The 25,333-nt window shown below is 39.0% G+C and overlaps 1 protein-coding gene across 1 annotated transcript in view; it reads left to right on the top strand.

Annotated features, from left to right (window-relative positions):
* NDFIP2 (Nedd4 family interacting protein 2) overlaps window positions 1-25,333 on the top strand; it is a 91,725-nt gene that overhangs the window by 44,332 nt on the left and 22,060 nt on the right. The window contains exons 2-4 of the mRNA XM_062194040.1: window positions 2,583-2,748; window positions 9,386-9,519; window positions 21,475-21,568. Coding sequence (XP_062050024.1) covers window positions 2,583-2,748; window positions 9,386-9,519; window positions 21,475-21,568 — 394 coding nt within the window. The remainder of the gene's footprint in view (window positions 1-2,582; window positions 2,749-9,385; window positions 9,520-21,474; window positions 21,569-25,333) is intronic.

Below are 25,333 nucleotides of genomic sequence, written 5' to 3'. Positions count from 1 at the left end.
TGTTGACCAAGTTACTAAATTTTACTGTTGAGGCATTGCAAATGTTCCCTGTATAATATAATCTTGTAAAAATAAAATTGCAGGTGTTAGGTAGGGAGATAAATAAGAATGTTTTGTCCTATGTTTTACAAACTAAGTTTTACTATGGAAATCTTAAGTTAAAAATCTCTGTAGTTATGCTTTTCATTATGGTGATTGAGTAAATGTTAACACATTTTAAAAATGAATTGGTGGGGCTGGCTCTGTGGCATAGTGAATAAAGCCACCACCTGCAGTGCTGGCATCCCATATGGCGGCTACACATCCATTCGAACTCTGTGCTGTGGCCTGGGAAAGCAGTAGAAGATGGCCCAAGTGCTTGAGCCCCTGTACCCTTGTGGGAGAGCCAGAGGAGGCTCCTGGATCCTGGCTTCGGATTGGCCCAGCTCTGGCCATTGCAGCCGTTTGTGGAGTGAACTGGGAGATGGAAGATCTCTCTATTTCTGCCTTTAAAAAAAAATGAGTTGGTCTTTGTGATGAGCACAAATAGTTGATGTGTTAAGGAATGTTTCATGTGAGAAACTGAAGGAGAGCTGCTTAGTCATAAGATTTTTTTTTTCTTTAGTAACGTTCATTTTATCTATATTTGCATTTTTAGTAAAAGATATGGAAAAGTGGTTTTCTCTTCTTTGATACCTTCATTATTAGTTGTTTAGTTGATATTGCCAAGGATGTATCTGTACTTTAGTTTTACCTTGCTCATCTACATTTTTGTTCTTTGAAGTGTAATCAGTTAAAGAACACTAAATGAGAACTCTCTCTGAGTACCATCCAATGAGAAAGCATAGGAGATGTTTTGTAATATGGGTACAAACTCTTACTAGACAAGAGGGTAATCACTTAGTGTCTTCCTGGAAAAGTGCTCTAAGTACATATAAAGGCCCACACAATGTTCACGTTTTGATTTTTTGGCCTTAGAATCCAATATCTGTGAATTGATTTTTTTTAAATCTAAACTTTGATGTTGTAATGTCTGGGAAGAGTTGTTTTTGTCAATCTGGAAATTATTTTACATATGTTTATGATAGTTACATGCTGTAATATATTTATTAACTCACAAAAATGTTAGTGTGATCATTTACTAAAACATGCAAACAGCAATGTAATATAGTAAATTGACCTCATATTTGGCTTTGCATATATAATTTTTATTTTCTATAGATAAGTAATTGACCACTTATTGGACTGATAGAGGGTACAACATTATTTCTGTTTTGAGTTCATGAGATAAATATACTAAATAAAAGGGAAGAAAGGGGAAACTCGTCCATATTAAATGCCTTCTCCATGTGAGTTATGCTAGATTCCATTACTTAGATTTATTCATTTATTTGTATATTTTTAAATATTTATTTATGAAAGTCCGAGTTACAGAAGAGAAAGGGAGTGACAGAGAGAGATTTTCCATCTGCTGGATTCATTCCCCAAATGGCCACAATGGCCAGAGCTGGGCCAGGCTGAAGCCGAGAGTCTAGAACTCCATCCAGGTCTCCTGCGTGGTTGGTAGGGCCCAAGTCCTTGGCCCCAGAAAAACAAAACTTCTTAAAACATAGCCACAATACCATCTCTAGTACACTTTCTTCTAGTATAACTAGAAATGGAAAAAATTAATGAAATGAAATAACAATGTATAAACATTTTAAAATGTGACTTACTGTATAGATTTTTCCATGAACCAAAAAATAAATTACAAAGCCAAATGAGTCAATATGTATTTCGAATTCTAGAAAATGTTGCTCATCACACTGAATTTATATTGATCTCCGTTAAGTGCTAGCTATATATTGAAATTTGTTACCATTTAACTCATTTAATGCTCACAACAAATCTGACATTCTGTTTTTTATCATCAGGTAGAAGAGACTTAAAGTAACTTGTCAAATACCACAACAACTAAGAACAAAGTCCTCATAGTGGAGCAGGCCACCATTAATGCATAGTGGGTTAAGTCGTTGCTGGGATGCCAGCATCTCCTATGAGCATAGGTTTGGGTCCTGGCTGCTCTACTTTCAATCCAGCTCCCTGCTAATGGCCTGAGAAAAGCAGCAAAAGATGTTGCAAGGGTTTGGGCCCCTCCTACCCATGTGGGAGACCTAAGTGAAGCTCCTGAACCCTGGCTTTGGCATGGCTAAGCCCTAGCTCCTACGGCCATCTGGGGAGTGAACCAGTGGATGGAAGATCTCTTTGTCTCTCCTTCTCTCTGTAACTCTGACTTTGAAATAAATAAATAAATCTTTCAAAAAGAGAATTTTTGCTTTTCTATGCAGTATGTGTAGTTACTGATATGGGAGATACTTAATATCTATTGTAGGGTTGCATAAATTTGAATCTATTTAAATCACAATTTTTTTTTATAAATTCTTAATTTTGAACTTCATCTTTACTTGTAAAGAAACTATCAAAATTCTTAACTTTTTAATGTTTGATTTTTAAGTCCTATTTTACTTTGTTTTTGGCCAAAAAGTGGTCATTTGCCTACAATTTTCTTTAAAAGTTAATTTTAATAAAAAAATAAGTAGCATTGCATTGTTTTCTTCTTTCAGCTTCACAATGAAGAAGATAATTCAGAACCATCTGCTATAGAACAGCCATCCACTTCACACCCAACAGCACAGATCATGCAGACAGCTCCTTCAGCACCAGCACCTGAAACTGATTCTTCTCCTCCACCTTACAGTAGTATTACTGTGGAAGTACCTACAACTTCAGGTATGAAACAGCTAGTAATGTTTTTAATTATTGTTTTGGGGAGAGGATTCTAGCATATTGTAATTATCAGGTTTATTAATGAGCTTCTAAACATGTGCACACACATACATATACATATATATTTACAGACACCAGTATACATATGTACATATATATGTATAGTATTTATGTAGTCGTAAAACAAGGTGTCACTGATAATGAGTGTAGGTGGGAATGTGATGAGAACATGTGACTAGAGGTGAAGGGTATACATAGTGTTAGCTCATTCATATGGTAATAAATCTTGAATACAGGGCAATAATTTTTGCTTCCTACTGTTCATCTGATCTGTTCAGGTTATTCTAAAAGATTAATCTCATCTGTTTTTCTGGCCACAATTTATACTTCCCTAATAATAAGTTAGTCATTATGATGATTTTTGTACATTCTTATGGTTTTGTATACTGTTTAATTTACATTATGGTATAATGTTGTATACTACCATAACTTCTCTAAGTAGCCCAGTAACTTCTAAATATACTCATAGTAACTTCTTTAAATATTTTATGTACTTATTATGAAACATTTATTTTTAAAAAGTTGTTGAAATATATCTTAATGTAAAAATTTTTTGCTAGAATATTTCATCTTTCTTCTTCATTACTCTCTTACTGTTAGGCAGTTCTCTCAGAATTATGCCAACTTTTTCTGGCTACCATTTTTGTGTTTGAGATGTGTTAGAGGAACCAATACTTCTTCCACCAGACTCATTTACTTTTTTTAAGTGCAGTTTCTGCATTTATCTTCATAGAAGTGTTCTTCCATGTGATGGATAGAAGAAGGTTGTATGACAGGTGCTAAACACAGATAAAAGTAACAAGTTCTAGGGTTCCATAGCATAGTGGGGTGACTGTAGTTTACAGTAATGTATTATGTACTGGTATGAAGTCCTAGGAGAGAGAAGCAGGTAGGATCCAAATGCAGAGAAAACGTAAGGAAATGAAAATGTTAGTTGCCGGGTTTATACTGTGTATATATGTTAAAATACCACCCTGTATATAAAGTATAAAAGTGTTATGTGTTAATCAAAAATTTTAAAAATAAAATAACAAAATTAAATGCATCCTTTTATTTGTATGTTATATTTGTTCAGTACTGTTTTATGCAGTTTTTATATTGATTTCCTTTAATTTAATGTATCTGGCTATAAGATTTCACAGCGGATTTCATGCTTGTTGAAATTTATTCTGCACTCAATTTTCTTCAGTATTTTACAAGTTTGCAGAATGTAGTATAATGAATTTGCTCCCCATATTAAAAAAAAAACAGTTTGATAAGTACTTTTTCTGATGATTTCTGCACCTGAGTAAAGAAAGATATTGTTTTTAAGAGTTAAAATGTGGCCAGTGTTGTGGCAAACCAGGTAAGGCCGCCTCCTGCAGTGCTGGCATCTTTTTATTTTATTTTTATTTTTATTTATTTATTTATTTTTTTGTTTTTAAAGGTTGATTATTTATTTGAAAGGCAGAGTTACAGAGAGGCAGAGGCAGAGAAAGAGATCTTCCATCCACTGGTTCACTCCCCAAATGGGCCCAGTGATTGAATCTGGGCTGAGCTGAAGCCAGGAGCCAGGACTTTTCTTCCGGGACTCTCACGCTGGTGCCGGGGCTCAAAGACTTAGGCCATCTTCCACTGCTTTTCTAGGCCATAGAGGAGAGCTGGATCAGAAGTGGAGCAGCCAGGTCCCAAACCAGTGCTCATATGGGATGCTGGCATAGCAGATAGTGGTCTTACCTGCTATGCCACAGCACTGGCCCCAGTGCTGTCATTTTATATGGGCTCCAGTTCAATTCCCAACTGCACCACATCTGATACATCTCCCTGGTAATGGCCTGGGAAAAGCAGTGGAAGATGGCTCAAATGCTTGAGCCCCTGCTACCCATGTCGGAGACCTAGAAGAAGCTCCTGGATCCTGGCTTCTGCCTGGCATACCCCTGACTGTTGTGACTACCTGGGAGAGTGAACCAGTAGATAAAAGACCTCTCTTTATTTCTGTCTCACCCTCTCACTCTCTGTAACTCTCTCAAATAAAAAAATGAATCTTAAAAAAAGAGTGCAATTTGTTGGTGGCAACCATTGCTACTGCTGTGTAACAGACAGCCCCACATTTAATGGAGTAAGATAGAAATTATCGATCCTGTCCTGGTTGCCCCTCTTCCAGCCAGCTAGCTCTCTGCTGTGGCCAGGGAGTGCAGTGGAGGATGGCCCAAGTCCTTGGGCCCTGCACCCCATGGGAGACCAGGATAATAAGCACCTGGCTCCTGCCATCGGATCAGTGCGGTGCGCCGGCTGCAGCGCGCCTACCACGGCGGCCATTGGAGGGTGAACCAACGGCAAAAGGAAGACCTTTCTCTCTGTCTCTCTCTCACTGTCCACTCTGCCTGTCAAAAAAAAAAAAAAAAAAGAAAGAAAGAAATTATTAATAATTTTCATAGTTCTGGGAGCGTATTGGCCTATTCTCTCCCAGGGTCTCATCTGATTGTGTCTACTGATGGCTCAGGTTGGAGTTACCTCAATGGCTTCCTTTTTCATGTTTGGTGATTAATGTTGGTTTCTGCTAGGACTTCAGCTGGGAAAATTGGCCAGAACACCTAAGTGGCCTCTTATTGTGGCCAGTGCTTCTTCACTCAGTAGAACCTGGGTTCTAAGAACAAACGTTTTTAGAGAAAGTTGAATGGAAGCCGTGTTGCTTTAAAGGTCATTTAGTATCACTTTTGCCATAGTAGTTTGTTAGAAGTAAGTCACCGGGGTTGATGCTGTGGTATAGCGGATTAAGCCTCTGCCTGAAGCTCCGATATCCCACATGGGCAATAGTTTGAGTCCTGGCTGCTCCACTTCCCATCCAGCTCCCTGCTTATGTGCCTGGGAAAGCAGTGGAAGATAGCCCAAGTGCTTGGGCCCCTGCACCTGCATGGGAGACCCAAAGAATCTCCTGGCTCCTGGCTTCAGCCTGGTCCAGCCCTGGCTTTTGTGGACATTTGAGGAGTGAATGCAAGATTTCTCTCTCTCTTTTTCTACCTCTCCCTCTCTTTCTGTAACTCTTTCAAATAATAAAATTAAATTAAATTAAATTTTAAAAAAAAGTAAGTCACTAAGTTTAGTCTTTATTCAAGAAGAAAGAAATGGGGGCCGGCGCAGTGGCTCACTAGGTTAATCCTCTGCCTGCGGCACTGGCATCCCATATGGGTGCCGGTTTCTAGTCCTGGTTGCTCCTCTTCCAGTCCAGCTCTCTGCTGTGGCCCAGGAGGGCAGTGGAGGATGGCCCGAGTGCTTGGGCCCCTGCACCTGCGTGGGAGACCAGGAAGAAGCACCTGGCTCCTGGCTTCAGATTGGTGCAGCGTCGGCTGTAGCGGCCATTTGTGGAGTGAACCAATGGAAGGAAGACCTTTCTCTCTGTCTCTCTCTCTCACTGTCTAACTCTATCTGTCAAATAAATAAATAAAATTAAAAAAAGAAGAAAGAAATTAGTTTCTACTTCTTGATGAGAAGTTTCCAAGAACTTGTACAACTTTAGAACAACCTGCAGCTGCATACTTCCTTCCCCCACCAGCTATCAAACCTTCTCTTTTTATAGTTTTCCTCATTTGTATAAATGGCTCCAATATGAGTCATATTTTTGGTAACTGAGCTCAAAAATTGATACAATCATAATTGATACAATGAACTGTTAGTACTAGATTTCTTTAATCCATGCTTGCATTCTGGGTAAAACTGTTAAACTCTAATCATTTCTGGATTCAGATTTGTTAATGTTTACAGTTATTTGCAGCTTTATTAATGGGATATATAACTTTATGTACTGTTTTTGTGGTTATTGAGCAATGTAAAATGAATTGAGAAGCTTCTCTTTTTTTATAATCTGAAATAGTATGGTTAAGCATATCACTTTTAAAGGTTAGATAAATTTCAGCTATAAAACCAGTTGAGCCAGGTACCTAGATATTCATTTATTCTGTAGTCTCTACAAATACTGGTTCTTTTTGACTTTTTACACCTTATGCTAAAAGGTCATTTGTAACTATAATTAATCACAAGAACTGAGTAATTCTAGAATTTTGTTTCTGTTGTATGGAAAACTATTGATATTATTTTTCTTCAATTTCTTAAAAAGTTTTGTTATATTTTAAGCATGGGCTGTACTAATTTTCTATGGAGATTATATCTGCCCTTGCGTCACTGTATGGCTAGTTACAGAGTCCTCTTGAGTAATCTTCTGTTTTGTCTCATAATAGTGGGTAATAGCCTTGCTGGGTCAGTTTTTTATATGGAAAAGTGGAGCTTCATATTGCTTATGTGATTGGCTAGTGGTCACATCCTTCTAAGAGGACTTAGAGTTGGAGCTCTGCAACTAAGTCCTCTGATTGAGAAATCTTTTGGCAGAAGGATACATAAAGTTAAAAATGAAATTTAAAAGTGCTCTTTTCCAACTTTCATCTCTTAGTAGTAGGGATTGTTTTTCTAACTTGGTTTTTAAAACTTTAAAACAATTTATATATTTGTTAATATAAAATAACACATCTTGGGTACTACTATTCTGGATTTTAAAATTTACAATTTTAGTGTTAATGCCTTAATATTGATGACCATTGTTATCACTTATATTTTGCTTCTACTCTGGTCTTAGAACTAAAGAAATCTGTTTACTTGATTGGATATGGTGTTTTTATATCCTGATAATAAGTCTTTTGAAGACTTTGTGTCACTTGTGTTTTTTGGTGGATACATCTTGTATTCAGTGTTATATACTGCTACTGCCATTTCTTTTGTTAGATGGAAGATGACCTGACATCAGATTCTTTGTTCTTACTGATGGGATTAAAGAAATTTTGTAAAAACCTGTACACATAAAAATACAGTAGGAAAAATAATTGGTAGAGTAAAATGTGTCATGTTGTAAATGCAACAAATGTTGATAAAGATAGAGAAAATTATAAGCTAGTATAGAAAATATAAAAATAGTTATATTTTTTCATTGTGGGTAATGGGTGAAATTAAAAAATTGATGCCAAAGTTGTGGTATATTCTACTTTTAGAATCCACCTTTTGCCGGCACCGTGGTTTAACAGGCTAATCCTCCGCCTTGCGGTGCCGGCACACCGGGTTCTAGTCCCGGTTGGGGCGCCGGATTCTATCCCAGTTGCCCCTCTTCCAGGCCAGCTCTCTGCTATGGCCCGGGAAGGCAGTGGAGGATGGCCCAAGTGCTTGGGCCCTGTACCCCATGGGAGACCAGGAGAAGTACCTGGTTCCTGGCTTCGGATCAGCGAGATGCACCGGCCGCAGCGGCCATTGGAGGGTGAACCAACGGCAAAAGGAAGACCTTTCTGTCTCTCTCTCACTATCCACTCTGCCTGTCAAAAAAAAAAAAAAAAAGAATCCACCTTTTTTTTAATGTCAGTGACTAGCATAAGTATTTAGTTGATTGACATGTATCATTTTATATATACTACTTATGTTGTAAATAAATGATGCGATTTTATTTTTAAAATATGCAGATCTGGGGCAAGCATTGTAGTACAGTGTTTTAAGACACTGCTTGGGACATCTGTATCCCGTATCAGTGTGTGTGTGTGTGTGTCTGTGTGTGTCTGTGTGTGTCTGTGTTTGTGTTTGTGTTCAAGTCCCAGGTATTCTGCTTCTATTTCTAGTTTCCTAATAATGGATCCTGGGAGGGAGACAGATGATGCTCCAAGTGCTTGGGCCTCTGCCATCATTGTGGGAGACCTGTATGGAATTCCTTACCCTTAACTTTATCTTGGCCCAGCTCTGGCCATTGTGAACTTTTGGGGAGTGAAACAGTAGATGGAAAATTTCTCCCTGACTTTCTGTGTGCCTTTCAAGTAGGTGCCATTCAAGTTGCTAAAATCAACATGTGAGGAAAAATCACCCATGTATGTTATCAGAGCAAAATATTTGGACTAAGAAACTCCCTGGGTCTGCTACTTATTGTTTTTGCAAGATTAAAGAATATAGAAGTAGTATATGAGGCCAGCGCCGCGGCTCAATAGGCTAATCCTCTGCCTGCGGTGCCGGCACACCGGGTTCTAGTCCCAGTCGGGGCGCCGGTCGCAGTGTCCCCGCCACGGTGGCCATTGGAAGGTGAACCAATGGCAAAGGAAGACCTTTCTCTCTGTCTCTCTCTCTCACTGTCCACTCTGCCTGTCAAAAATTAAAAATAAAAGTAAAAAAAGTAGTATATGAAATGATTAGAGCTATGTAAATGCTTGTTATTTTGAGATAACAAAAACGTGTAAATTGAATTCCTGGTGCATACTAAAAAAGGTGTAGAGGATGCTCATGTATTGTGTGATTTTTATCTCCTTTGTCTGGCATTCATTTTCAAATCTTCTTAGAATTCTCGTTTAGTATATCAGTTATGATATTTATCAGTCTTTCCTCTTTAGAATATAGGACTAAAATAGGATATAAAATTGTAATAGTAATTTATCTGTTATGTGTAGCTTATAACACAGGATTGCAATAGCAATCAATAGTAGTCTCCAGTAGCATATTGTAAATTATTAAATTATATTAGTGGCTATAAAATGATTTTAAATAGTCTGTTTTTAATGGCTACCTTTTTAAAATCCCTTTTCTTCAGATACAGAAGTTTACAATGAGTTTTACCCTGTGCCACCTCCCTACAGTGTTGCTACCTCTCTTCCTACATATGATGAAGCTGAGAAGGCCAAAGCTGCTGCAATGGCAGCTGCAGCAGCAGAAACATCTCAAAGAGTAAGAAAAAATTTCGGTTCTTCTAATATTAGTTTTATAATTGATACGGGCAGTTAATAGTATCAACAGTAGTTCTCTGTGTATGAGAGCATATGTGTAGTTGTAAAAACATTTTTTCTACTGATGATTATGTGTTGTCATTTTTGGGTGAAATTGGCACTCCCCAAGTTAAATTACTCTTCTCCATTTCTTGACCTCATCATTTCTTTTTATCTATCTACTTCATCCCACCAAACTTATAATTATCCTAGACCTTATTTTTACCAATATATTTATCACTTCCTAAATTTTGATTTCAGGTACCTCATATACCAACTTCAGCTGCTGTCTTTCTAAACTCACTAGGGTTGGCAGCACCCTAACAGTCCTCTTTTACCTGAACCTCAAGTCCATTGACCTCCTCACTGTCATACTTGTTTTCCCTTTTCTATAGCTTGGTTTCCTTGGTCTATCGCTGTGAGTCATCTTTTTTTTTTTTCCTATTCATGTTTTATATATTGATATTGGCACAGCTAGTTTAGTGACTGTTAAAGGACCCCCAAGTAGGCTGAAAAACAAAGAGAAATACTCATAAGTTAAAAGGCTTTAGATTTATTTTTCCCAGCTTTTTTTTTCCTTTTACCATAACCCATCCTGGAATTTCAGAATGGTGATCACACGTTTCTCCTGCCCTTTTTCCTTCATCTCACTGTCTTAACAAAGAAAGCCAGTGAGATCTATGTCTGCTACTCTTTGTTCTGGTGAAAAGTGTCTGTCTCAGTAATGGAGAGTCAGTGAGATACATGTATGCTATTCTGCAACCAGGTTAAAAGGTGGAAATTTTTTATATTTTAGTGTGGCTCAAAGCAGGGCTAGAATTTGTTGCCTTTTTCTTTTCTTTCTTTGCTTTACACTTTAAAGGTGTCATTTCAGATCCCTGGATTCATCCCATTTTGTTCAGGAAAAAGACATAAAAAATTCATCTCACATAGGAAAGCCAGAATTAGGTGAGTGGCTTTTTCCTCTTGCTACTCTGTAGCCAGAACCCAGCCAATAGATCTTCAGAGATATGAGCATGTTTCCTGGATGAATGTTTTTCGCAAACTACAACACTTTCCAGACCTGCTCTCGCCTTTAGCTTTTAACATGTAATTTAATGTCAACATAATTACCTTAGATACGAAGTATTATAAGTACCTTGGTTGAAGAGTTGGATCACTGGAAATGGACCTGCCCTGGAGTCGAAGGATGCCCAGGTCAGAGCCACAGATCTTATTGGCTCCAAGCTGAAAAGCCCTTCACTCAGCCCAACTTCCAAAGTGACCACTGCAGCTGAGGGGATGGTCAAGTAGGGTCAGCAACATTGCAGGCAGAACTGTAAATTTCTTGTTAGAGATGCCCCCTGCCTTTACCTGGCCAGCTCTCCTCCCAGGCCAGCCAAGTAATGAAAGTCAACAGAGTGCCTTCCCCTAGGAGGTTCACACCTCCCTTAGGATATACCCCATGTGAAGAGATAGATAGGTCTGGGCCTCTTAACTTACAAGGCCTAAAGCCCAACAGATTATTATCAAGCCCCTTCTGTCAGGTTCTATTTGCCTCTCAATCAGAAAACTTAATGGTAGCTTAGACAGCACCTTGCTTAGCTCCTCTAATAATGACTCTGTCCTTTGTTCTAGACCCTGTCTAGCGTACTTGGGCCTCATTCCTTTGTAATCATAACCTCTACTCTACCACCAATGGCTCTCCTCCCAACCTGTGTGTACTGATGGTCCTCTTCCCCACTTAATGCTGTATAATTGTTCAAACCTGGTTAATGCCACTCTTAGGATCATTGGTTACTATCCTCACTCTGTCTTTTATGACCTTGTCTAAATATGATCAGAGTCGGCAAACTTGGAAGGCTTCCATAGCCTTGGCAACTCATGACGACAGCCTAGGGTGGTTACTGGCGCCATAAACTAGAGTGTCAATTTGTTGGGTCAACAACAGGAGCCACTGTGCACTTGCTCCTCATGTGGGATCTCTGTCCTTAATGTGCTGTACATTTTGATTTGATGCTATAACTAGTACTCAAACAGTATGTTTCACTTTGTGTGTCTATGTGAGTGCAAACTGTTGAAACCTTTATACTAAATTGATCTTCTGTATATAAAGAGAATTGAAAATGAATCTTGATGCAAATGGAAGGGGAGAGGGAGCGGGAGAGGGGAGGGTTGCGGGTGGGAGGGAAGTTATGGGAGGGGGAAGACATTGTAATCCATAAGCTGTACACTGGAAATTTATATTCATTAAATAAAAGTTAAAAAAAAAAAAAAAGAAAAGAAAACTAAAAAAAAAAAAAAAAAAAAAAAAAGTACCTTGGTTGTAGAGTTAAGTAAAGATGGTAAATACCAGATTTACTTTTTTTTAAAAATTTTTAAATTTTTTATTTATTTATTTATTTATTTATTTATTTATTTTTGACAGGCAGAGTGGACAGTGAGAGAGAGACAGAGAGAAAGGTCTTCCTTTGCCGTTGGTTCACCCTCCAATGGCCGCCGCAGCCGGTGCACTGCGGCTGGCGCACCGCGCTGATCCAAAGGCAGGAGCCAGGTGCTTTTCCTGGTCTCCCATGGGGTGCAGGGCCCAAGCACTTGGGCCATCCTCCACTGCACTCCCGGGCCACAGCAGAGAGCTGGCCTGGAAGAGGGGCAACCAGGACAGAATCCGGTGCCCTGACCGGGACTAGAACCCGGTGTGCTGGCGCCGCAGGCGGAGGATTAGCCTGTTGAGCCACGGCGCCGGCCCAAATTTACTTTTTATACATTTTCCCTCTCAGAAGGAAAAGTAACTTTTTTTTTTTTTTTAAAGATTTATTTATTTATTTGAAAGGCAGAATTGGGCGGGGGAGAGGAGGGATCTTCCATCCACTGATTCACTTCCCAAATGGCCACAACAGCCAGGATTGGACCAGGCCAAAGCCAGGAGCCGAGAGTTCAACCAGGTCTCCCATGTGGGTGCAGAGGCCCAAGTACTTGGTCCTTCTTCTGCTGTTTTCCCAGGCCATTAGAAGGGAGCTGGATGAGAAGTGGAGCAGCTGGGAATTGAACCAGTGCTCATATGGGATGTTGGCCTCCCAAATGATGATTTAACCTACTGTGCTGCAATGCTGGCCCCAAGTATGTTTCTTAAGACTATAGCATAAATAATAGCTTGGTTAGTAAAGAATTTTGATGCTGTGCAGGGAGAATCACAGAGTGTGAAGACAAATCTACACAGTAGGAAATTTCTGTCAAAAATCAGCTGAATGTTGCTTGGAACAGGTGTTTGTAAATGCACCTGCACATCTCAGTGAAGTGGATTGACAGAAACTCCTTTTCTCAGGCAGTGTCTGCCTACAGACCATAGCATTGACAAAGGTTATTTCAGTACAGTAGGATAGAATTCTAAAAAGAAAGTAGGAAACATTGTCTTGTTATATATGCTTTGATAAAAGTGACTGTCATTTTTGGAGAGAGGACTCCGAAGTCTTATTATCCATTCCTTTACTGTTATCATTTCTAATGTCTTGGTTTGCAAGAAAATGTGTGAGGCAAGCATTTGGTGCAGTCGTTAAGATGCAGCTTGATGAGGTCCACATCCCGTATCAGAGTGCCTGGGTACAAGTCCCAGATTGATGTGATCCAGCTTCCTGCTAATTATACCCTCGGAGGCAGCAGGTGATAGCTCAAGTACTTGGGTCCCTGCCACCCTTTTAGATTGAGTTTCTGGTTTTAGCCTTGCATAGTTCCAGTTATTGTGGGCATTTAGGGAGTAAACCAGCATTTGGTAGATAATTGTTTCTTTCTGACTTTCAAAAAAAAAAAGTAAATGTGTTCTGCAGCCTGAATTACAACATGTCTATTTAAAAAATTCCCTGTTTTAAATTTCACTGTAACCCCAATTTGTGGGCTTTGTGGAAAATTTCATAGAAAGCAATGTAGAATTGTATACAAGAGACTAACTTAGGTCCTCCTAAAAAAGACTCTTAAAATTTATCAGTGCTTCCTATCCTAGTGCTCCATCACCCTATATCTTCAAAATATGAGTGTGTGTTTATGCATCTCCATACCCGATGCATGTAAAAAACCAATCTGTACTTGAAAACTACCAAGAGAATAGATTTTAAGTATTCTTATTACAATAAATGAGATAATGCATATGTTACTTAACTTGATTTCAGAAATTCCAAAGTGTATACAAATCTCAAAATGTGCTGCACATCATAAATATATTCAATTTTTAGAAAAAGATTTTTATTTATTTGTTTGAAAGGAAGAGTTACAGAAATACAGAAATCTTCCATCCTCTCGTTCACTCCCCAGATGGTCACAACAGCTGGGGCTGTTCTAGGCCTAAGCCAGCAAACCTGGAACACCCACATGGGTATAGAGTCTCAAGCACTTGGGCCATATTCCGTTGCTTTTCCAGGTACATTAGCAGGAGCTTGATTGGAAGTAGAGCAGCCAGGACTCCAGCTGGTACCCATAGGGGATGCCCGCGTCACAGGTGGCATATCCCGCTATACCTCAGTGCCACTAGGGGGACAGAATTGGGGCGATGGAGTAAACGAAGTGGGGATTCAGCCTGCCTGACAGAGAGTAGGGGGTTTGAAACCAGGGTTCATTCTCAATATATAAAATTTTATTGGTCATTTGAAACATTGAAAAAAAAGTGGTCTGATTAACACTTAAGTACATTGAGTTATAAATGAGTCTCAAGTTGAGTGAGCTGAAAGTTTCTTTCCTTTTTAAAACTGTATTTACTTTATGCATTTGAAAGGCAGAGAGAGAGAAAAAAATGTCCATTTCCTGGTTTACTCCTCAAATGCTGTTATTAGCCAGGGCTGAACCAGGCTGAAATCCAGAGCCCATAACTCCATCTGGATCTCTAGGTACTTGAGCCATCACTACTGCCTCTCGAAGCTGGACTCAAAAGTGGAGCTGGGACTTGAACTCAGGCACTTTGATATGGGATGTGGCATCTTAACTACTATACCAAATGTCTGCTCCTAAAAACTTTCTCTTTCTTTCTCTCTTTTTTTTTTTTCTTATTTATTTGAAAGGCAGAGTGATGGAAGATCTGTCTCTCTCTCTATCACTGGTTCACCCTGCAAATGGCCATAACAGCCAGGTCTGGGGTCAGTTTGAAGCTAAGAACTACATTCTGGTCTCCCACCTGGGTGCTGAGGGCCCAAGTACTTGTTCCATCTTCCATTGCCTTTCCAGGAGCATTAGCAGGGAATTGGATTGCAAGTGGAGCAGCTGTGACTTAAGCCTGCCACTCTGATGTGGGATGCTGGGGTGATGGCTTAACTCACTACACCACAATGCAAGCCTCCTTTTTACTTCTTAAATCCATTGTCACTGTGAGAATTTAGTTAGGTAGTTAAGAGTTTGAAACAGGGATTGGCATTATAGTGCTGACTGCCTGTGACACTGGCATCCCATATGAGTGCCAGTTCAAGTCTCAGCTGCTCTACTTCAGATTCGATTACCTGCTGTTGTGCTTGGGGAAGCAATGAAAGATGCCCATGTACTTATGCTCCTGACACCCACCTGGGAGACCAGATGGAGTTCCAGGCTCCTGGCTTTATCCTGGCCCAGCCCCAGCTGTTGCAACCATTTGGAGAGTGAACCAGTAGAGGGACAATCTGTCTCTCTGTGATACCTCCCCTCTCTGTATAACTTTATCTTTCAAATAAGTAAGATAAGTCATTAAAAAAAAAAAAAACAGACTTTGAAACGTTAGTTTTTTGTTCTGTCCTATTTCCAGTGTGTAGGGTTGTATGCAGATTATGGAATGGTTAATTAGACTTATAGAAGTGGACTGGCTCTATGACTCAGCAGGTTAAATCCCCAGGCTGCGATGCCAGCATCCCATTTGGGTGCTGGTTTGAGTCCTGGCTGCTCCACTTCTGATCCAGCTCCCTGCTGATTTACCTAGGAAAGCTGTGGAGGATGGCTCATGCGGTTGGGCCCCTGCACCCACACGGGAGACCTAGAGGAACCTCCTAGATTCTGGCTTTGGCCAGACTCAGTCCTGGCTGTTGGTGCAATTTTAGGCGTGAACCAGCAGATGGAAGATAACTCTCTCTCTCCTTCTCTCTCAAAAAAAAGATTTATGATTTATGGAATTGTATTACTTGTTTTAAATAATTCACTCAAAAACACTTGAATTCTGAATCATTCAGTTCATAAAACATTTAGAACGTGGCCTGTTTATCAAGGAGGCACGTCATGTAAATTTACAATGGACACACATTTGTTTTTTGTAACTTGTTTTAAGAACTAGCACTTGATAAACTGTTAGGACTCCAGGATATATATATATATATTTTTTTTTTTTATTTTTTTTTTTGACAGGCAGAGTGGACAGTGATAGAGAGAAACAGAGAGAAAGGTCTTCCTTTTTCCGTTGGTTCAATGGCCACTGCAGCCGACTTGCTGTGGCCGGCGCACCGCGCTGATCCGAAGGCAGGATCCAGGTGCTTCTCCTGGTCTCCCATGCGGGTGCAGGGCCCAAGCACTTGGGCCATCCTCCACTACACTCCTGGGCCACAGCAGAGAGCTGGACTGGAAGAGGAGCAACCCGGACAGAATCCAGCGCCCCGACCAGGACTAGAACCTGGTGTGCCACAGGTGGAGGAAAGATTTGTTCCATCACCTGTAAAAGGGAAGACGATATCCACCTTAGAGGATTGTTGTAGGGATTAAATAGATGATATATGTAAGGTGCCTTTTTTTTAAACCAATATTTATTATACCTTTAGTATATCACATTAGTCTAAGTTTTTACAGTTATTACACTTTGTAATCTTCACAAAACCATATAAAATATTTTCCATTATATAGAAATATTTCCCATTATATAGACCTATCAGGACGCAGAGTTAGTAAATACTGGGACCTGGATTTGAATATAGAAAGCTTGATTCCAGAGTTTACATATTTAACAAGTATGCTTCTTATTCTTATAGAGGAGAAATTTCTTTTTTTTTTTTTTTTTTTAATTTTTTTGACAGGCAGAGTGGACAGTAAGAGAGAGAGAGACAGAGAGAAAAGTCTTCCTTTTTCCGTTGGTTCACCCCCCAATGGCCAGCGCACTGTGCTGTTCTGAAGCCAGGAGTCAGGTGCCTCTCCTGGTCTCCCATGCGGGTGCAGGGACCAAGGACCTGGGTCATCCTCCACGTACTCCCGGGCCACAGCAGAGAGCTGGACTAGAAGAGGAGCAACCGGGACAGAATCCGGCACCCCAACCGGGACTAGAACCCTGGGTGCTGGCACCGCAGGCAGAGGATTAGCCTGTTGAGTTGCAGTGCCGGCAAGACTCCAGGATATTTCTAGCACCTTGTTATTATCTGGCACATATTTGGTATTTAATAAATTATAATTGAGTTTTTTTATGACCCAGCCATCCCATTCCTGTGAATTTACTCTAATGAAATGAAATCAGCATATGGAACTTATTTGTTATTTCTACTTCCATTATTGCAGTTCAGTTCACAATAGCTAAGACATGTAGATAACCCAGATGCCCATCAGCTGATGACTGGATAAAGAAAATGTGGCGTATATACACTATGGAATACTACTCAGCCATAAAAAAGAATGAAATCCTGTCTTTTGTAGCATATTGGATGCAACTGAAATCCATTATGCTTAGTGAAATAAGCCAGTCTCTAAAAGACAAATAACCTATGTTTTCTGTGATTTGTGGTAGTTAATACAAAATACAAAAAAAGTAATAAAATTAACATCTTGTGATTTGATTGTTTTTTTCCCTTGTTTATACTCCTATGAAACTGCAGTCTTTCTGCTTTTTACTTGTTGAATATTATGGTTAGTAGTGCATTAAGCCTGTGATTATAGAGTGGATTGAAATTATGTTTCTGCAAAAATTAAAGGAAAAAAGGAATGAAGGAAGGACAGAGAGAGAGGGAGTATGGTTATCTTATTAGAATTGTGCCTATGAAATACATGAAACCTATTCTCTTTATGTTAATAAAAATTAAAATATAAAAAGATGAGTTTATTTATTTGAAAGGCAGAGTTAGAGGAAGAAACAAAAATCTTCCATCCACTGATTCACTCCCCAAATGGCCACAATGTCCAGGGCTGGGCCAGGCTGAAATCAGGAGCCAGGTGCTGCTTCTGGGTCTCCCTTGTTGGTGCAGGGGTCCAGCACTTGGGCCATCCTCTGCTGCTTTTCTAGGTGCATTAGCAAAGACCTGGATTAGAACTGGAGCAACCGGGACTCAAACTGGTGCTCATATGGGATGCTGACATCACAGGCAGTGATTTAACCTGTTATGCCACAGTACCGGACCCAACAATTAAGTTTTAATGAATGCTTTCTTTTTTATTTAGCAAAAGAAGGAAATTAGGAAGATGAAATTACTGCCAGTATTCTATTACAACTCTTTGTCTTAAAATGTTTTAGTAGTCTTTTTCTTTACCAATTATAGGATTTATAAATCAATATCTAATGTTGCTCAAATTAGTTCATAGATCTTAATTTCTAAAACATTTTATATAAATATTTCCCTGTTATTTAATGGTTGAGTGAAATTTAATGGAATCAATATACTGTAATAATTTAGTGGCCATTTCTCTCTAGTACACAATGAAATTATTTTCACATGCTTGTGTGAGTGGTTTTTTTTTCAGTGTTAGTATTGTAAAAGATATCTTTGTGCATATGTCTTCTGTCTTAAAAACTGATGTCCTTTGATATATATTTTTGCCATCAAATGGATAGTTTTTTGGGGGAGGTGGGTTATACTTTCATATTTATTTCTTGAATTGTTTTGAAATTACATATACTTCCATTATATACATTTAATCATTATCAATAAATGTATCGGATAGTTTGCCTAGAATATGCATTGCATAGTTTAAGGCATCTTTGTATCCAAATAATAAGTAACATGTCATAGTTTTAAATGTTTATAGATATTTAGTGAGGAAAACATTATACTTAGTGAGACTACCATGATGGGGTGGAAAGACCATCACTGTCTTGGATTCAAACTTTGCCCTTGCCTTCCTAATTATGTGATCTTGTACAGGGCACTAGCTTCTGCAGCTGAGCCTCACAAACCTGAAACTGAGGTTATATGTAATTTAGATTTAATGTGTATGTAAATTAAGTCATGCACTCATCTGATCAAAATTCTGTAAGCTCTCTCATTTCACACAGTAAAGTCCAGGGTCCTTCAGTGGACTCTTCAGACCTCTCCGAACACTTTCCTTCTCATTTCCTTTCATGTTCGCTCTGATCTAGCCATGCTCTTCTGCTTGCTACTTCTCTCGTGTGCTGTGTATGATCCTATCTTGGAGGTTGCTCTGGCTTATTCTTCTGCCTGGAACACTTTTCTATGAGATACCTGCATAGCTAACTCTTTTACTTCTCCTATAAGTTGTTGCTCAAATGTTACCTCAGTGATGATATTTGACCACCATATTGAAAATTATAATCTTTAACCTCATAGCAATCCCAAGCTTCTTTTTTTTTTTTTTTTGGACAGGCAGAGTGGATAGTGAGAGAGAGAGAGACAGAGAGAAAGGTCTTCCTTTTTGCCATTGGTCCACCCTCCAATGGCCGCTGCGGCCGGCACATCTCACTGATCCGAAGCCAGGAGCCAGGTACTTCTCCTGGTCTCCCATGCGGGTGCAGGGCCCAAGCACTTGGGCCATCCTCCACTGCCTTCCCGGGCCATAGCAGAGAGCTGGCCTGGAAGAGGGGCAACCAGGATAGAATCCGGCGCCCCAACCAGGACTAGAACCCGGTGTGCCGGTGCCGCAGGCGGAGGATTAGCCTGTTAAGCCACGGCACTGGCCCCAAGCTTCTTTCTTTTCCCTATTTTTTTTGGAGGGGGAAATAGCATTTATAATACTTAGTAATTATGTAAATAAATTATGTATTATATCTTTGTTTATTAACTGACTCACATCACTAGAATAGAGACTCCAGAAGGTCAAGCATCTTGCTTTGTATACATTGATGTATACCAAGGGCCAGGAAGCAAAGTCATATGTATCATGGTTTTTAATTCATATTTGTTATATTGGATGCAGTTATAACAGATTTTCTGTATTCAGAGAAGTTATTTACAAATAAATACATTAATATGTTATTTTTGGACACAAAAGGTATTATATAAATGATTTTCATTTAATATAGTTTAAAGATTATTATGAAAATATTAAGAATATCAAGAACTTTTTACTTTGGAATTTTAAAAAAGATATTATTTATTTGAAAGGCAGAGGCCGGCACTGTGGCTCAATAGGCTAATCCTCCACCTGCAGCGCTGGCACACCGGGTTCTAGTCCTGGTCAGGGCGCCGGATTCTGTCCCGGTTGCCCCTCTTCCAGGCCAGCTCTCTGCTGAGGCCAGGGAGTGCAGTGGAGGATGGCCCAAGTGTTTGGACCCTGCACCCTATGGGAGACCAGGAGAAGCACCTGGCTCCTGCCTTTGGATCGGTGCGCGCACCGGCCGTGGCAGTGATTGGAGGGTGAACCAACGGCAAAGGAAGACCTTTCGCTCTGTCTCTCTCTCTCTCACTGTCCACTCTGCCTGTCAAAAAAAAAAAAAAAAAAGAGAGAAAAAAAAAAAGAAAAAATGAAAGGCAGATTAGAGAGAGAAGGAGAGGCAGAGAGGAGAGATCCTCCATCATCTGATTCACTCCCCCAAAAGGTCACAGTAGCTAGGGCTGGGGCAGGCCAAAGCCTTGAGCCAGGAACTTCTTCCAGGTCTCTCTTGTATAGTTGACAGTGGCCCAAGGACTTGGACCATCCTCTGCTGCTTTCCCAGGCATATTAGCAGGAGCTGGATCAGAAGTGGAGCAGACAGGACTCAAACCAGCTCCCATGTGGGATGCTGGCTTTGCAGGTGGGATCTTAACCTGCTGTGTCACAGTGTCAGCCCCATACTTTTAAATTTTTATAGTGCTTTTTGAGTTTTGTTGGATAGTTACATGATAATTTATTGCAGCAGTCCATAAAGAGCTGACAACAGTTTCGAGATTTTACCCAACATGAAAGAAGATTGTTTCATGGATTCTGGCAGAAGACATGAGACTGCTGGGTCAGAGACAAAGACTATTATTCACAGTAATCACATTAGCTGAAGTAGTAGCATTTTCTTGTGCCAGTTTTCTGAGCTTTAATTCCCGCATGGTGACACCAAGAGGGCTGAGTGATGACCTCTGCACAAGGTGAGTTGTGTTAATAGGAAAGGAGCTCTGAGTATAGGGAACCCAGATCTTTTCAGTCAATGAGAGTACCCACACAGTGCTCTGAAAGGAGACACACACTCTGTCTCTTGAAAGCTCTCAGTTATATAAACATCCAAAAAGAGTTAGCCAGTGCCTCTGCTTGGAAGATGGGCAGAAACATGAGAGCCCATGGAGAATTATCTTCTAATGCAGTCTACTACTGAGGGGCATTTAGATTGTGTCTAATCTTTTGCTCTTTAAAATATTATAGCAATGAATTATCTTTAATACACTGTTTCTTGTAAGTGGGAATATGTGTATATTATCTGTATATAGAACTAGAGTTTCTGGATCAAAGGGTATGTATATTTTTATTTATGATAAATATCCAAATCCCCAACCATAGAAGTTGTGCCAATTTAATTGCCACACTGAAAATGAAAGTCCCTATTCTCCCTTTGACAGTGGTGCAGCAATGCTGCATCTCTCTTCTTGATAAAATTTTCATGAATCTGCTGCTACTTCACTTTCATTTGTTTGTGTTTACTGTTATAGTTACTTTTTCCAGGGGTACACTTGAAAAAGTAATAATACTCCAATGCCAGTGTTCTCATTACTTCAGTGTCCATACAACAAATTGAGAACATTAGATTTTATCAAAGTTCTTATTTTTACATTTAAGATGAAAAAATTGTGATTATTTTGCTGAACTACTCTGATGTTTATGTATTTTATAGATTCAGGAGGAAGAGTGTCCACCAAGGGATGACTTCAGTGATGCAGACCAGCTGAGAGTGGGTAATGATGGCATTTTCATGCTGGCATTCTTCAGTAAGTGATCTTTCCAAACTCTACTTTTGAATAGATGAGCTTTTGTATATTTAAAGTAACATAGTAAAGCAAGTAGTTTTAATACCTGTCTTGTATAAAATGTAAATTGTTTTTGATAATGAACTAATGAATACTGTTATATATAATAACAGAACAAATCCTAGAATTTATAAAACACTTATTGAATAATTATGCCTTGTAGCTATCATGCCAGATACTGACTATGGGTATGCTGACTTTTAAACAGTATTTAGGCGTGTTTAATTAAGCCAAATAAAAATTTATAAGAGAAATCCTGGAATATTGATGTCCATTCAATGCTGTAGGAATTTATAGAATGAAACTGTAATTATGTTTTTTGAGGTGGAATACTTTGATTTGAATGTCCTTAAGCCAAAATAAAGGGTTGGGAAAGGGAATATTCTGGGCAACTGGATAGTGGGTCTTGGAGACATGAAGGTCTGAACATATAAATCTTAGGGGATTAGTTACAAGATCAAAAACCTAACTTATGTTTTTAATAGCTTGAGGAACTCCTAATAAATATTTGACTTACAAAGTAGATTTAAGCTCTGTGAGAGAAAACTGTCATAATCCTTATTACTTTAATTCCTAACACAGGGTTTGTTATGTAGTAAACTCATGAAATAATATTGAGGCACTCAATAAACTGTAAATTGCTAAAACCAATGGAAAAAACTCAATATTCATTGAAATAAACTTATTAGACCATAGTATAGCTAATTTCTGCTCTCAACCTGTATCAGTGGTTAAGCTTTCGTACTTTGTTGAATACTGACTTAATTCATTTTAACTAAAAGGTTTTATTTGATGATAAAACTGAAGCAGTTAAAGTGTCACATCAAGGATGGACAATTAGCCTAGCAGTTAAGACATATGTATCTGCCTTTGGAGTACCTGGGTTCAGTATCTGACTCCTGCTCCTGGAAGTCAGCTGTGTTGGCTCAAGTAGTTGAGTTCCTGCCACCCACATGGGAGACCTTGATTGTGTTCCTGGCTTCCAACTTTGTCCCAGTCCAGGCCATTGTGGACATCTGTCTGTCTGAATCTGTCTCTCAAAGAGAGAAGGAGAGAGAGAAAGAGGAGAGAGAGAGAGAAAAAAAAATAAAGAAAGAAATACTTGAATTGCTATATTCCACTTTAAAATTAGAAAATAAATACTTGTATATTGAATTACTTTAGAGTCTAGAAGACTATTTAACCTTCATCCTGATATGGTTTCTTCCTTTATTTCATCTGCTGAAGAAAAGCAGTGGAGGCAGGAAAGGAGGAGGGTAGGCAGCTATATATTTTTTCTCAGATTAACTAAATTATATTCAGGTTAACAACTAATTAATGTATATGCAATATTTAGATCTTAAATTGGTTTTAGCCCTTTTTTTTTTTTATTTGACAGATAGAGTTAGACAGTGAGAGAGAGACAGAGAGAAAGGTCTTCCTTCCATTGGTTCACCCCCGCAGTGGCCGCTGTGGCCGGAGCTATGCCGATCCGAAGCCAGGAGCCAGGTGCCTCCTCCTGATCTCCCATGTGGGTGCATAGGCTCAAGCACTTGGGCCATCCTCCACTGCCTTCCTGGGCCACAGCAGAGAGCTGGACTGGAAGAGGAGCAACCAGGGCTAGAACCCAGCGCCCATATGGGATGCCGGTGCTGCAGGCGGAGGATTAACCAAGCGAATCACAGTGCTGGCCCCTGGTTTTAGTCTTAATTTCTACTTAGATATTTTAGGTGCAATGAAAAAAAAAATGGGCTCTGGTTAAAAATGCTGTTAATCTAGTGAACCTTAGTTTTTAATCATAATTTTAGTTAATGAGGTAATCCTTTATATTATCCTTTAAACTACCCACATATTTTGTTTACAATAAAGAATAACTTAACCATTAATTCTTTGAATGGTTATGTCTTTTAAAAGAATTAAATTGATTTTACTACTTTTATTAAAAAAATCTGTTTCTCAGGAATAAAAACATTATTTGACACCATCTAATTATTTGACTTAGAGCTTAGTTCTTTCTCCATTTCTGTCTTTTACTTAATCCCCGTCTTACTTTTTAATTTTATTTTTAGATTTTAAACATTTCACTGATTGAAGTGTTGTGTATGTATAACTTAGACACACTAGATGAATTTATTTTTGACCAATGATAGTATATTAATATTAATATTTGGAAAAGACCCCAGAGGCACAGGCTGTCAAAGGCAAAATTTAAAAATGGAATTACATCAAATTGAGAAGTTTCTGTACGGCAAAAGAAACACTCAGGAAAGTGAAGAGGCAACCGACAGAATGGGAGAAATTATTTGGGAACTATACAACTGATAAAGGATTAATAGCCAGAATCTATAAAGATATCAAGAAACTCCACAACAACAAAACAAACAACCCAGTTAAGAAATGGGCCAAGGACTTAAACAGACATTTTTTTTTCCTTTTTTGTTCTGAAAGCTTTTATTTAATAAATATAAATTTCAAAAGTACAACTTTTGGAATGTAGCAGTTCTTCCCCCCACACCTGCCCTCCTACCCCTACTCCCATCCTACCTCTTACTTCTCCCATCCCATTCTTCATTAAGATTCATTTTTAATTACCTTTATATACAGACTAACTCTATACTAAGTAAAGATTTCAACAGTTTGCACCCACACAGATACACAAAGTATAAAGTACTGTTTGAAGACAAGTTTTACAGTTAATTCTCATAGTATAACTCATTAAGTACAGAGATTCGACATGGGTAGCAAGTGCCCAGGGACTCCTGTGGTTGATTTAACAATTGACACTCTTATTTATGATATCAGTGATCACGCAAGGCTCTTGTCATGAGCTGCCAAGGCTATGGAAGCCTTTTGAGTCCACAATCTCCGTCCGTATTTAGATAGGGCCATAAACAAAGTGGAAGTTCTCTCTTCCCTTCAGAGAAAAGTACCTCCTTCTTTGATGGCCCCTTCTTTCCACTGGGATCTCACTCACAGAGATCCTTCATGTAGGTCATTTTTTGCACAGTGTCTTGGATTTCCACACCTGAAATGCTTTCATGGGGTTTTTAGCCCACTCTGAATGCTTAAAGGGCTGATTCTGAGGCCAGAGTGCTGTTGAGGGCATTTGTCATTCTATGAATCTGCTGTGTGGCCTGCTTCCCATGATGGATCATTCTATTGTTATTATCAGACACTTGGTCTTATTTATGTGATACCCTTGACACTTATTCCTAACTGTATGATCAGTTACACACTTAAAATGATCACTTTAACTAGTTAAGATGGCTTCCACCAAGCTTAATGGGATTTGGAGTCCCATGGCAAATTTTTAGCTTTACCATTAGGGGTAAGTCCATGGGCACATGTGTCGAACTGTACATCTCCACCCTTTCTTATTCCCACTCTTATTTTTCACTAGGATAAATTTTCAATTGGATTTAAGCACCTATGAATAATTCTGTTTTCAGTGAAGAGTTCTACCAATGGTATTAAGTAGAAAAAGAAAATAGTAAAAAAAATAAAATAATAAGCTGTTCCTCAACAGGACAAGGGCTGATCAAGTCATTGCTTCTCATAGTGTCAATTTCACTTCTACAGGTTTCCTTTTAGGTGCTCGGTTAGTTGTTACAGATTAGGGAGAACTTATGGTATTTGTCCCTTTGCGACTGACTTATTTCACTAAGTATGATGTTATTCAGATTCATTCATTTTGTTACGAATGACTGGGTTTCATATTTTTTTTTTTACTGCTGTGTAGTATTCCAT

This window comes from Lepus europaeus, chromosome 6 (assembly GCF_033115175.1).
Source record: "Lepus europaeus isolate LE1 chromosome 6, mLepTim1.pri, whole genome shotgun sequence".
NCBI classification, from domain to species: Eukaryota; Metazoa; Chordata; class Mammalia; order Lagomorpha; family Leporidae; genus Lepus; species Lepus europaeus.
The sequence above is the reverse complement of the archived record's forward strand: the minus strand, read 5'-3'. Positions and strand labels throughout refer to the sequence as shown.